The sequence below is a fragment of the Zootoca vivipara genome, chromosome 2, assembly GCF_963506605.1.
Source record: "Zootoca vivipara chromosome 2, rZooViv1.1, whole genome shotgun sequence".
Lineage (NCBI taxonomy): Eukaryota > Metazoa > Chordata > Lepidosauria > Squamata > Lacertidae > Zootoca > Zootoca vivipara.
In genome coordinates, this window is record NC_083277.1 from 9,457,922 (window position 1) to 9,472,725 (window position 14,804).

Sequence of the window (14,804 nt, forward strand, 5' to 3'; positions counted from 1 at the left end):
AAAAGAAAAAAGTTGACAGGTCCATGCAGTTGCCTCATATTTTCTCAAGTAGCTGTGAATGTTTATGGATTGCTCCCTCCTTTTTTTAATACACACAGAAACACACATGGTTGTCTCCTGCAGACTAAAATCCCACCCCCTGACAGCCCCCCCCCCTCCTGACTGGAGGCTTTATAGCACAAGCCTCCGGCTGCCTGCATTGAGAACCTTGCCAGTTGCCTCTTACTCTACAGATGCAGCTCATGGGAACCTTTTCCACCCAGAGGAGAGATCTTGTGGAGGAAAAACCTCCTGGGTGCCTCCTGCATGCAGAGCAGGAGATGGCAAGCATGATATGATTGTCCAAAGGTGGGAAGGGACCTTCTGTTGCAGGTTGTATCTGAAGCAAAAGCCACAGCCAATGATATGGATGAGAAAAACCATATAGCAGAAAAAGGCTAAAAAAGAAATTATTGTTCCTGTTACATTTCTTTGGAGGGAATCCAATTTGGGGGTGTGCATGCACTCTCTCGCTGTTTCCCTGTGCTGTGGGCACTAACAGGTGGACGATGGAAGTGGACTCTGCATGTCCTCCTGGTTGGGAAAAGAAACACTCACCAGCTGCTCCTCCCTGCCCTTCCTGCCTTTGAACGGACAGCTGGTAATCATCGGTGTTGTTTAGTTACCTATTTGGACATGTTGTCTGTATTGATTTATACGTCTAAGTGAGGATCAATGGAGTGCTATTCCGGTAATTGTTAATGCCAGCTGTTGATATTTCTTTTCTTTTTCTCTCTATCTGCAAATACAATAATTATAAAAATGAAAACAAAAAACTTAAAGGTCCGGCAGTGACTGCACTTGTTTTGGCAGAGAGCGTCCTCTTTTTCGGTCTGCAATCTCTCCGGCCCCTCTGAGCTGCAGGAAGCTCTAGGGCAGGCATCCCCAAACTGCAGCCCTCCAGATGTTTTGGCCTACAACTCCCATGATCCCTAGCTAACAGGACCAGTGGTCGGGGAAGATGGGAATTGTAGTCCAAAACATCTGGAGGGCTGCAGTTTGGGGGTGCCTGCTCTAGGGCTGCCCCTTCCTCTGGACTCAAGCACCCAGCCAGTAGGAGGCACTGCTCAAAGCAGCTTCTGGCACTGTGAGCTGAAAGTGGCATTGCAATTCAGTCCCCACATTACCAAGGCTTTAGCACACAGATGGAGAAATCTGTGATGACCCTCCGGATGTTGATGGGCTCTAGCTCCTAACAGCCCCGTAGGCATGGCAGATATTATGGGAACTGGAGCCCCACATCTAGAGGACCACATAGGTTCCCCAGCCGTGCCCTAACCGACCAGCCCCCTCTATAGCCTGCTTGCCACAGGAAGAAGCACATCCGCCTCAGAATCTTAGGTCCTGAGGCTGAGCCTTAGAGAAGGCATATTGCATGTTACCTGGTTTTTCCTACAAGTGTTGTAGGCTGACCCACTATGGCCAGTGATCAGGGATGATAGGAGTAGGAGTCCATCAAGATATGGAGAGCAGCACATTGGCTACCCTTGCTCCAAGGGCATGGCTGCTACTTTGGGTCTGAGAAGTTGTGAGTTAAGCGTTCCAGATGTGCCAATGTGTTCAGGCCAAACAGAGAGACATTTAATTCTCTTCCACATCAAGCTGAAGAACAGAGGATGACAACCTCATCCATCGTTCCTGGTGGTCTAGTGGGCAGGATTTGGCATTTTTAGCACCACAACACAGGTTTAAGTCCTAGCAAGGGACTCCCTTTTCCCAGGTGGATGAAATCTAGGATTCCAGCTGTGGCCTCTGCACTGAGCAATTTGGTGAAATCCCTACCTGCTGAGACTCCTCTTTTGACTTATTCCCAATTGGTGTGGGATAGTGGTTTGAGCCCACCTGGCACAGCAGCTAATAATAATAATAATAATAATAATAATAATAATAATAATAATAAGTAATATATTTATACCCTGCCCATCTTGCTGGGTTTCCCCAGCCACTCTGGACAGCTCCCAACAGAATATAAAAAATACAACAAAACATCAAACATTAAAAACTTCCACAAACCGGGCTGCCTTCAGATGTCTTCTAAAAGTCAGATACTGTAGTTGTTTATTTCCTTGACATCTGATGGGAGGGCGTTCCACAGGGCGGGCGCCACTACCAAGAAGGCCCTCTGTCTGTACTCTTTGCAGGTAGGAACAAATTCCACCCTTCTTGGCCCTTTCCCCCAGTGACTGGAAGGTCTATACCATTTTTATTTTCTGTTGCGGGGCATTGAAGGGGACATACTACCGGTAGGAGGCTGTGGGGTGGCTCCTCCCAGGCCCCTGTGGCACAGTGGGTTAGCACATCTAGCTGTTAACCAGAAGGATGGTGGTGTGATACTCTGCCTGTGAAGAGGTGGTTGAATGGTGGAGCACTAATCTGTTGTGCTCTGTGCACATGGGTTCAAATCCCACCCTCACTGGCTGTTTTCCCCACCAGCCAGAACCTCCACAGCGTGAACTTTAGGCTGCCTGCATTGTCCTTTCTTCTCTGAAAGGCAAAAGGCAGGGGAAGGAAGGCCCAAGTCAGGACTCACACCCAGGACTTTGCAAGATGCTTCTGCACCCCTGGTGCAGCTGATGAGGACTGTTTCCACCTAGAAGTGAAAAGTGGCAAGTAGTGCCCACGAGTTGTAGTAAAATAGCCGTGCTAGATTGGTCCAGCCAAAGGAGTGGTTGCCACACAGCTAGAGGGTGAGAGTTCTGCTTACCTTTAGAACTGTGTGGCAAAATGCATCTTGGCTTCCAGTAGAAAATGACCTATTTTCCCCTCTGGGTTATGAGCTTGCCATGCTCCTCTTGCGCCACTCAGCTGGAGAGGCCTTTTTCAGGTGAGTTGGACTAGAACGGCATGATGGTGAAACTTTCATATTTACTCCCTTTCCTGGTGATCCCTAAGATGGAGTTCACCTTTCACAGCTGCCTCACACTGTATTGACATCTGCAATTATTATTATTTATTTATTGAATTTATATACCGCCCTATACCCGGAGGTCTCAGGGCGATTCACAGAATAAAATCAAAATATAAAACCACAAAATACATAATAAAAACAACAACCCAATACCCTCCCCGAAAACCCCACATTTTAAAAGGGCATAGGATGTCAATCAAATCAATCAAAGGCCTGGTTAAAAAGGCAAATTTCCCTGGGGAGAGCATTCCACAGGCGGGGAGACACTGCAGAAAAGGCCCGTTCTTGTGTTGCCACCCTCCAGACCTCTTGAGGAGGCGGCACACGAAGAAGGGCCCTTATAAGCCTCCTCCCCACTCAGCCCCCCCCCTTCAGTCATCATTACCTTATAAGTGAAGTTAGGAGCTTTTGCCCCAAATTTCATTACTTACCATTTGCATATTTTTATGTCCATTCAGTTTGGAAATATCCTTACAATCAATCCCTTTTAGTTCCTACCACCTTGGACCATTTAAAGTCCTCAGTGAATTTGGCCACCTCATTTTCACCCAGAAGCCCAGATCATTTCTGAATAACAGATTTCTTCTTTTTAAATTTTAATCTTCTTCTTAGTTGTTTACCACAGAGAAATAAGGCCAATCAAAATCCACATCCCACCCGCAGCTCTCCAAAATTTGGTGCACTCGCTGACACAGTCGGGTTTCAATTCCCAGTCAATGAATATTTGTTTCCTTTCATTTACTTCTTTATTTATTGCTAATGCTTAATAAAGATAGATAACAGCAATCAAGTGATGGAGGCTTTTGAGGAAAAATTATTTATTGGGAATGTTCAGGTGTTTCTTTTTCTTTAAAAACTCAGCTGCAAATTCAGGGAAAGGGAAGGAAAAAGAACCAATTTTTGTTTGTTTTGTTGCTTGTGCCGATTGTGACTAGAATAATTTATCTTAAAGGATCCCGGAAAAGCTGCCGAAAATGCTCTTGAGAGGGAAATGCTGGTTTTATATCAGTCATTCTGGTCAGGAGAGAAACTCCTGCTGGGCCTGTTAGGGAAATAAAGTGTCTTCAGGAGATACTGAGCTGAGTTTTACCACCATCCAGACAAAAGAAAGGTAGGAGGGTCTCTCCAGAGAATGAGGCTCCTGAGAACGTGTAGAGTTTGGCTCCTGAGTCAGCGTCAAAAAAAGACACACATCCCCCTTCATAGTCCAGAGTCACCCGGATCCTCTCGAGTTCCCCACTCAGGGACAGAGGAGGGTCATCAGGGGAGGTGCAGGGCCAGTACTTGCCTCCAGACTTCTCCACAGCCCAGATTCCTCCCTTAGGACTGAAGGGAAGATAGCTCTTTCTCTTCACAGACTTCCTGGCGACCCCCACAGTCCACCATCCCTCGCTTCCCACAGTGACCTCCCAGAAATGTCTGCCTGCTGTGAATCCCTCACGTCCCAACACAGAAGTACAATTGTTGAACCTCTCAGGATTGTCGGGCAGGGATTGCCTTTTATCTCCCAATCTCACACTTTTCCGATCCTCAGACACGATGAGCCTGCGATAGGCTGTGTCTGGGTCCAGAGTGACATTTGCTGTTGGGGGGGGGGAGAGAAGATGAGGGGAAAAGAAGAGAGGCAGAATCAGCCGAGAGCCAGAGACGGACATCCTGATCCAAGAAACAGCCCAGGAACCAGGTTCCCTCTCATAAAAAAACAGGACTTATTTTGCTTTGCATTTAGGGTTAGGGCCCTCCTCTCCTGCTTCCAGTCTCTCATCAGAATAAAGTTCGAATAAAAACCATCCTTGTTGTTTTTATATTCAATATACTTCCTATATTGTGCCCTTCCTGTCAATTCACAAATCTTCGGAGTAAAAACCCCCTATAATTTTTTATTCAGCTCTGCTGTGTCAGCTAAGGAGAGGGAGAGGGCAGAAGAGAAGGGAAACTGCCCTCCTCTGACACATTCTGTGTGAATTGGCTACTTAGGGCTCCCAGGGGATGGGGAATGAGGACAACCAGTTTAGATAGGCAGAAAACAGCAATGGACCCTTTAATGACCTCAATATGGTTAGAATGTGTTCTCGAAGCTACCAACATGAGTTTGACCAAACTGCGGGAGGCAGTGGAAGACAGGAGTGCCTGGTGTGCTATGGTCCATGGGGTCACGAAGAGTCGGACACGACTAAACAATAACATGGTTAGAATTGGGGAGAGTGTCAATGCAGACCCAATTCTGCCTCAGCTGGAGGCAGGACTAATACTGCCTCAAGGGTTCCCTCTCAATGAGGGAGACAAAATTAGGCAACCTTAGCAGATAAATGGCATTCCTGCTGGAAATTCCCACCGCAATTGTGTTCCTTTGTTTCTGAGAAGAGGAGCAAATGAACAGCTGTAATTTCCCTGGTGTTTCTATTCTCACCACAGGGTGTCACCTCGCCACCAATCCAATTCTCAACATCAGATCCCCTTTTAAATGTGTTTGGGTTAAAAAGGTAAATGTACCCCTGACCATTAGGTCTAGTCGTGACCGACTCTGGGGTTGCAGCGCTCATCTCGCTCTATTGGCTGAGGGAGCCGGCATACAGCTTCCAGGTCATGTGGCCAGCATGACTAAGCTGCTTCTGGAGAACCAGAGCAGCGCATGGAAATGCTGTTTACCTTCCTGCTGGAGCAGTACCTATTTATCTACTTGCACTTGATGTATTTTCGAACTTTGGGGGGGAGGGGTGTTATTGATTTTTATTCTTGTTTTTATCCTGTATTTAGTATTTTCTATCTTTCTGTTTTTAATGTTGTGAACAGTCCTGATATCTACAGATGAAAGGTGGCATACAAATTTAATAAATTATAATAATAACAAGATATTTAATGGTTTTTCCTGCAAAATAAGATTGAACCAAGATATCTACAATTCCTGAGTCCTGACATGGGGGGAAGATTCAGCTATAGGAGGCTCTAACAGGGAATGTGGCTATTTACAAGGCTGCCTCTGAATCCTGGGGGTGTGAGGCTTGAGGAATTCTCTCCCCCTCACCCCGCTGGCACCAAGAAGCAGGAAACAAACAAGAAAGTTATTACGTATGGTTTATTCAGTCAACACTGTAAATACAATGTATTCTGGTTGTTCCTCCATAATGGAGTTGCTTCCACTGAACTCCTCCCCCCTTCCCCCACTAGCAACAGCATTTGCTTCTATGGCGTCTGTCAGTGGACAATTGTCTTTGAGCTCTTTGTTCTTGGACCATTAATGAACGCCGCGTTTTGGGAGAAGGGGGGCTGGTTGTGCTGTCCAATGACATGTCAGCTTGCTGCACTGCTTCCCCTTCTCCTAACACTGCATAACTTTGCTGTTCTCTTGTCTCAGAGCTGCTATCTTCCTCAACACCCTGCTGTAATTTGAGACTGTCTCTGTCCTCTCTTGTAGCTACAGGACGTCAGGCTTAGTACGTCTCTCCCACACACGACACAGCATGATGACAGTTTTATTACTTTCAGATTTATTCAGCAATTATAGGGTTTCAGCAGTCCGAGCTTCCTCGGGTCATCCGCCACTGTCGGAGTCAGCAGGATGTCTGATAAGAAAGGGGAACTCCTGGAATGTGGCCATGCACGACTGTAACCCAAACAGCATAACTAAGTAATCAAAGCTTCCATATCTTGTACAAAAAGTCATCTTCCACTCATCACCTTGTCTTGCACGTATCAAGTTGTATGCCCCCCTTGGGTCTTGTTTGAAGCCCCCTCGGGTCTTGCTTGGTGAAAATTTTTGCCGGCCACAGTCACTCCAGCAAATCACCAATATGGGGCAAGGGGGATCGGCTAGAAATCATGATCCTGTTGACCTTTCTAAAGTCCACACCAACTAGCCTGCATTCTGGGGTGTCCTTCTTATTCACAAAGAGGACTGGGGACCCTCCCAGCACTTGGGACGGCCTAATAAACCTGTGTTCCAAATTCTTTGTCAGGAACTCCCTCAAATCGGCCAATTCTGCCTCCAACACGGAGTATAGACAACTGGTGGGCATCTGGGCACCAGGTCTATCTTGCAGTCACAAGGCCTATGAAGAGGTAGCCTATCTGCCTCCTTTTCACAGAACACGTCTCTATAGGCCTTATAGTGCGGGGACATGAACTGGTAATCTCCTGTGAGAACCCCCTGCCTTTTTGCTTGGGCACTGTCGTGCCAAATGTCCTGCTTTGCCACATGCAAAGCAACGGCGAGTCTCTCTGCGGCATCTGCCTCCCTCCATCCATGCAGCTTCAGGAGTCACCCTCCCTGCTGAGCCCAGCTGCATCGGTTCAGGAGAACCTTCCAGTGTGGGTGTACTGCCAGCTCTCTGTTCTGGCATCCTAGGAATGTGGCTTCTTACAAACATTGGCTGTCCTTGCCACCTCTTCTCCAACATCCTCAGCTGCTGTCTCAGGCCAATTTGCAGAGAAGCTCGTACTAAATCATCCAAAGATTCAAGGGGCGCCATTCTCGACAATTCATCCAAGACAGATTCATTCAACCCCTTTCGGTACAAAGCGGCCAAAGGCGGACTGTTTGCTTGCCACCCAAGCCTCTGCACCAACGAGCTGAACGAAGTCCAATAAGTAGAGACTGAATCACTGCCCTGACGTAGGTTCAGCAGCTGCTCCGCGGCCATATCATTCAGCAGGGGATTTTGGAACATGCTATCCATCATTTCCAAAAACTCCCCCAGGTTTGAGAGTGCGCTGTGCTCTCTTGCCATAAGAGTATGAATAGCCCATAATTTAGCGTCCCCTTCCAGCAAACTGATTAGATAAGCGACTCTCTTCTGATCAGTCTCAAATTCTCCCGAATTTAAGTCTAGAAAATAAAGCGCTTCCGTTTTAAAAGCTGGATATTCCTCAGGCTCTCCGGAGTATCGTGGTGGGTTAAACACATACATCTTACTTGCCCTGAAAGTCCTCTCTCCCTCTAGGTGCAATCTATGTTCTCCCAGGGCTCCTGCTAATGTATCTAATTGTGATTTCAGCTGCCAGCTGGATTGCGGGAGTTCATTCAGGGGGTCTCTTGGCTCTGCTGCTCCAGCTCCCACTGCTCCAGCCCCCGCTAGGTCTTGAACTTCCATTGCCGCTCTCTGCCGTCCTTCTGTGTGAGAGAGATTGTAGTTGAGTCAAGCTGTCAGGTTTAGTATGTCTCTCCCACACACGACACAGCATGCTGACAGTTTTATTACTTTCAGATTTATTCAGCAATTATAGTGTTTCAGCAGTCCGAGCTTCCTCGGGTCATCCGTCACTGTCGGGTCTGTCACTGTCAATTGACTCGACTAGATTCCTTTTCCGGCCAAGCCAAGATACTCTCCACCTTTCCCCACACCTCCTTCCGGTTTTACACTGTTCTTCTAATTACTCTTTCTCCTGCTTTTTGGAGATTCTGACACTGCTAGCCCCTCCTCATCTGGAGTCAAGTCTAACCCCCTCCTTTCTCCTGTATCCTCCTCTTTCAGCTCTGTGTTACTTTCAGAACTGACAGGCAGCGTTCCAGAGCGAGAGGAGAGGCTTATCTCACTTTCACTGTGTGAAGGAATCAAGTTTCTACTCCTCTCTGGATCCTCTCTGTCTGTCAGAAAGGGAATGTCTCTGACACAGGATAAGGATGTGTGTGATCTCCATCATTCCTCCTCCTCTTCCCACTTGCCCTTATCAGTCCAGTCCCTGACAGGGGTTTTGAGTCAGAAACTGACGAGATTGGAGGCTTCCTGGTGGCATCAGTTTAGCTCCTGCTGGAAAGAGGATTCTGGGCAAGACAGACTCTTCTTCTGACCCAACAGGGCTATCGAAAAGTGCTTTGATCACACGGGGAAGTAACCACACACTCTCTAGGAAGGAAATAACTCTTTCCTCCTTAGTCTGCACCTTCTCACCCTGTCTGCGCCTTCGAGCCCACCCTCCCTGCCTTTGTTGTACATAGGAAGAACTCAAACAGCAGGAATAGACGCAAGTGCTGGGTCGCTTGAAACTCTGCAGCACAGACACTTTCACCCCCATGAAACACCACCACCACCACCGCATGAATTTGGGACTCTATGTCAAATTTACCTTTCTGAGGTTTTCCGAATGACAGAACCTCTGAGGAAGCAAAAAGATATAATGTTTAAGGGCTACACAGCTATATCTAAAATAAAAATAAAAAATATCATTACAAAACAATGCTTCACAACTTATCTGTTGTTTCCTTATTTCAAGTGAAAGGTTAAATCATAGAACAAATTACTAATGAGAAAACCATACGACTAAGAAATTCAAACAGCCAACTTGTGTAGCTGCTATTCCTGCATGGCAGGAGGTTGGATTAGAGATGATCCCAGGAAACCTTTAAAACTCTTAAAACTATTCTATGATTCTATGTGAAAATCAAAAATGGTAAACCGTACTGGAAAATGGCAGAATAGAATTATTCAGAATCCATGAATGAAATGGGGATCTATACTGGATGGCAGTGCAATTTCCGTCTTTTAAAAGGATGGAGAGCTGGAGGAAGGTTAACATCTGCCTGAAGTAAACAGGTGGGAAAAAGCTACTTAAAGCTAGAATTTTTAGACATGCTGACACTATTGCTGATGGTTCCAAAGTCTAAAGAACAGACTGTTCAACACGCATGAAACACCAGTCCCCCATCCCTCCTGTTCCTTCCCCAGAAATTTACCTTTCTGAAGCTGTTCTCTGAGTAACAAAGCATCTGAGGAAGCAAAAAGATATAAAGTGTAAGGGCAATTCTCTTCCACCTGAAATAAATCTCCATACAAAAATAATGCTTCATAATGTAGCATAATTATAGTTTAAGGAAAAGATTAACTAGTAGGAAAAAAAACAAGAAAACCATAGAAAGAATCTATGGAAATAACTAAAGCTTTAAAACTCAGCAAACATAAAGCAAGCTTACAAAAAGCAGAACAAAAATACTCAGCATTAATCCGGATGGTCTCTGAACTTTGTCCCTGAAATTGGGCTCTACAGTGGAGGACTGGAAGAGGGGCAGAACAATAAGAATCCCGCAAAAGGATGCAGAGAGGAGATGGAGACAGCCTTAACATTTTCCCCAAGTAAAGTGGTGAGGAAAATCATTAAAACCAAAATTGTGAAACATAAGGAGAAGTGAAGGTTGATGAAGAAGGATTGGCAGAGCTCTCATGCAGAGGAAGCCCTTCCTCACAAATCTTTAAGATTGTTAACGAGCATAATTGTGCCCTTTGGGGCTCATGTGCTCTTGCTTCCATCCTCAATGGGGGAATTCTCAGGAGATCTTGAAGGCTGAAGCACTAGGTATGGCAGCTGCAGGGGGACATCTGCAGAGGAGACGGCTCAGGCCTTGGCTCCACAGCTGAGAAACAAGGCTGAACAGGAGGCAGAAGGGGAAATGGGGGCTTCTTAATGCCCATTGACTCCATTCAGAGCAGGTAAAGGTACCCCTGACCATTAGGTCCAGTCGCGGACGACTCTGGGGTTGCGGCGCTCATCTCGCTCTATAGGGAGCAAGACTAAACCGCTTCTGGCGAACCAGAGCAGCGCACAGAAACACTGTTTACCTTCCCGCCGGAGCGGTACCTATTTATCTAAAGTGGTGTCTCTGATTAAGAACTTAATTCGTTCTTAACCTGAAACTGTTCTTAACCTGAAGCACCACTTTAGCTAATGGGGCCTCCTGCTGCCGCCATGCCATCGGAGCACAATTTCTGTTCTCATTCTGAAGTAAAGTTCTTAACCTGAGGTACTATTTCTGGGTTAGCGAAGCTTGTAACCTGAAGTATTTGTAACGTGAGGTACCACTGTGCTTGCACTTTGATGTGCTTTCAAACTGCTAGGTGGGCAGGAGCTGGGACCAAGCAATGGGAGCTCAGCCCGTTGCAGGGATTCGAACCGCCAACCTTCTGATCAGCAAGCCCTAGGCTCTGTGGTTGAGACCACAGCGCCACCCACGTCCCATTCAGAGCAGGAGAACCTCCCAAAGATTGTGTAGATAGGTAACCAAAAGGAGGCTGTGTATAATTGTAAACAGATACATACTTGTCAGGGAATGTTCTAGCAGTGAACATTCCTTGACTATCGAACCGGAGAGGCACCAAGGCTCAGACAGCATCCTGGAGCCCTTACTGCAATCTGAGACAGACACTCAGGGGGAGGGGTTGGGAGAAGTGTCCAGTGAGGAGATGGCCCGCCCTTTCAAGTTTGTGCCTGAATTGAGACATTCCAGAGCATGTAAACCTAAGGGGAGGAGGTTCAGAGTCCCACGGTTGTTATGCTGGGCCAAGAGCAGACAAGGGGCATTAGGGGAATCTTCGTCAGACTGAGCAGACATGTTTTCTTGAAACTGTATTGCACTGTATATATCAGGCACAATAAAAGTCTTAAAGACAGAATGGCTTTGGAAAGCATTTCTCAAGAGTAGACAGAAGCAACCTTGACAATACTGAATGAAAGAACCCTGATTATTATATGCACTTTTATATGCCTTTTCTTCTTCTTTTTAATCGTGACAGACACAATTTCTCTTCTCCGAACCCTCCTGCACCAGAATGACAATGTATATGGGGAATTCTGGGGGAAGTAAAATAATGGCTGCACCAACAAGAAGGAAGGTATCCTGGTGGTGGAAGGAAGGTATCTCATCATGTCTGTGGTGAGAACAGAATACGAAACACTAAGAGCCTAGCGTGCCCAGTTTTGGACCATAGGCAATGACCGTTTTGCACAGGGGTTATGTTCTTGACCCCTGCCCCTACCCCTTTTCCGGTCACTTCTGGGTTGCGGTGATGCACGTGGTCACGGTCCCACGTAAATTAGTTGTTGCCTGTAATATATGCTCAATATAAAACCCTAAATCAACTAACCCGTGTTGCACACTTTGGACTTGAGATAACAGAGGCAACATGTGTGCCAATAAATGATAAGGGCATAAATGTATATCTTTATAAATCTTTATACGTTGCAGTGAAGCAATCCTCAAGAGTATAGTCCATATAGTATCAACGTAAAATTCATTCAAAGAATACAGTCATATAGTATCAAAGTAAAAGTCATCATCCAAAAATTCATCCAGAAAAGTAAACTCATATCGTATGAAACTCATATCGTATTTTTCGTTTGTTGGCATTCAAAAGCTTAGAAAAATCAATATTAGGTAGACTAGATCCAAAGTCCATGGTAATATGATATGAGTTTCATGCATCCTCACTTTCTAATTATTTGAAGTCTAATCGGATACCCAGAGGTTTAAGACTGCAAAAAGCACCTACCCTGTTTCTTCATGATATGGAACTTAAACAAAAATGGATCGCCATTCTGAATAAGTGCTCATTTGATTTAATGTTACTTTTCTGGATGAATTTTTGGATGATGACTTTTACTTTGATATTATATGGCTGTATTCTTTGAATGAATTTTACTTTGATACTATATGGACTATACTCTTGAGGATTGCTTCACTGCAACATATAAAGATTTATAAAGATATACATTTATGCCCTTATCATTTATTGGCACACGTGTTGCCTCTGTTGTCTCAATATAAAACCCTTGCAGCCATTTTTCATTACCTTTGAATTGCTTCATGACATCCTCCAGGAGAGGGTTTATATCACAGAATTCTGAGATTCTCCCCTTCAGCTCTGGAGGGAAAGACAGTGGATTCACCAATGTCTCTCTTTTCTCATACCTGGTGAAAAGAAAGACAATGTGAGTCTGTTCAAATCCACAAATCCACAGAAAGGAATTGAGAGAGAGGAAGGGAGTTGCAGACAGGCAGGCACAGAGGGGAAAGATTCTTCTTCTGCACTACGGACTCCACAGCCAGACATCTCAGGACCAGAACAGCAACCGCAGGCCTCTGAGTCTCCCTGCTTATATTTACGCAAAGAAGAAGCGCCATCATGTGATATCAGGGGGCATGAATTCTCTGAGTGCCTGATGACAGCACAGCATCTTTCTCTAGATGTCCCCCGAGGTGGTGTAGAGAAGAAAAAGATGGCGGCTGCTGTTCATATACGCAAAATGTTCCTTAGAACCTCTCTCCTGAACCTGAATGGCACATTGAAGTTACAAATGACAGGATCAGGAACAAAGGTACACCACCAACTCTCTTCCTCGTGAGATTCCCCCCGCCTGGGGATATATCACACTTGATGAAGTGGCCAAGAGGCAGTAAAGTTTCTCTTGTTTTGTGTGCAAGGAGAACAGCTTTCCATTAGAGTAAATTCAAAGTACAGTGGTACCTCAGTTTATGAACACAATTGGTTCCGGAAGTCTGTTCATAAACTGAAGTGTTCATAAACTGAAGCGAACTTTCCCATTGAAAGTAATGGAAAGTGAATTAATCCGTTCCAGATGGGTCTACGGCGTTCGTAAACCGAAAATTCGTAAACCGAGGTGTTCATAAACCGAGGTTCCACTGTATTTGTTTCTTGAGCTTGGTGATATCTTGCTTTGATATGTAGATAACCTCTGCTCTAGAACCAAGTGATCTCAGAGGATGAGACGGACCTTCCACAGGTGTACAAGCAGACCAAGTTATTTGTCAAAAGCCCATCCAGGCCAATACAAAACAACATTATACAATTTAAATAAGTAAAACAAAAATTAGCAGGGGATATGGCAGTACTTCATTTGGAAACCACCTCTGCCTGAAAGGCCCCATCATGGCACAGTCTCCGAAATTTTCCATGCAACTTCAATAAAATGAAAAACCCTTACAGTAGAAAGATATTTTCCCACTGGGTCATCCATGACCTGCTTAGCAGGATAGCCTGCGGCCATATCCAGAAGTTCGGGGAGCAATTTGAAGGGAAAACAGAAAACAAACTCCAGGACCCCTAAACCCCACAGATCCTGGTGTATTTCAGAGGTAGAAGTCCTATTATCTCCCCCACAATGGTCTTATGTGAAAGACTTTCCCCAGTCTTATGGAGTGATGCTAATGGAAATGAGCAGGATCCACTTACCTCTGCAAGGTGCTTCTCACATCCTAGAGGGAAAAGAGAATGGAAATCACTGCACACCACAGGCCACACTATGAAGACACCACAGACCCTGCAATGGAGGAACACTCTGGCCCTCTGATGTCAGTTTGGGGTAGGAACGGCTATATCAGACAATTTTCTGCAATCGGGTGAATTGCACACACTACTTAGCTGGAGAGCTGCCTTGGAAAGTCCATAGAAGTGCAAACGTTGAGGCAGGTTCACCTTTACGCCTGGGCTCAGTGGAAGCTTGGGATGTCAAAAAAAGTGTGCTCAATGCTGGAGCTTGTGAGGGATTCCCCGTTTCCCACCCCTCACTACTTTAACAGCAGAGGCTCTCCCTGTGCTTCTATACAAATGTGAGTAAACCTCCAGTGTCCAAATTGGACTTGTCTCCAGGGTTCCTCAGGGCTCTGCGTTCGAAACCTATTGCCACCAGTGGAGTCTCCCTCCCATGGATCCCTACTGCTACAATTTGCCTCTCCCTTAGGCAACTATGTGGCTCCCTTGGCTTCACTAACCATCCCTTTGTATGACAGGAGGGGGGGGGAACCAGTTTCCTCTTCCACAGGAAAGCCTTGTTCTCGCCTCTTAGTCACACCTCTGAAGGTACTGAGACACTGCCCAAGTCCACAAAAGTTTAGGCCAGGCTTCTCCAAACTCGGCCCTCCAGATGTTTTGGGACTACAACTCCCATCATCCCTAGCGAACAGGACCAGTGGTCAGGGATGATGGGAATTGTAGTCCCAAAACATCTGGAGGGCCAAGTTTGGGGATGCCTGGTTTAGGCACATTTAACTTTATTATTTAACTTGAAAACATGGATTTCTCTGGTTCTTAAAAGTGCATATTTTCTTTTCATATAATACAGACTTGTTAAT

General features: G+C 45.7%; 1 protein-coding gene across 1 annotated transcript in view; it reads right to left on the reverse strand.

The window, feature by feature from the left end:
- Nucleotides 1-482: 482 nt before the first annotated feature.
- LOC118081201 (uncharacterized) overlaps nucleotides 483-14,804 on the reverse strand; it is a 38,195-nt gene continuing 23,873 nt past the window's right edge. Inside the window, exons 11-17 of the mRNA XM_060270932.1 lie at nucleotides 13,906-13,928; nucleotides 12,505-12,623; nucleotides 9,618-9,650; nucleotides 9,011-9,040; nucleotides 7,053-8,057; nucleotides 3,379-4,529; nucleotides 483-778 (exon numbers count right to left, since the gene is read on the reverse strand). Of these exons, the coding sequence (XP_060126915.1) occupies nucleotides 4,012-4,529; nucleotides 7,053-8,057; nucleotides 9,011-9,040; nucleotides 9,618-9,650; nucleotides 12,505-12,623; nucleotides 13,906-13,928 (1,728 nt within the window). The 3' untranslated portion in view covers nucleotides 483-778; nucleotides 3,379-4,011. The remainder of the gene's footprint in view (nucleotides 779-3,378; nucleotides 4,530-7,052; nucleotides 8,058-9,010; nucleotides 9,041-9,617; nucleotides 9,651-12,504; nucleotides 12,624-13,905; nucleotides 13,929-14,804) is intronic.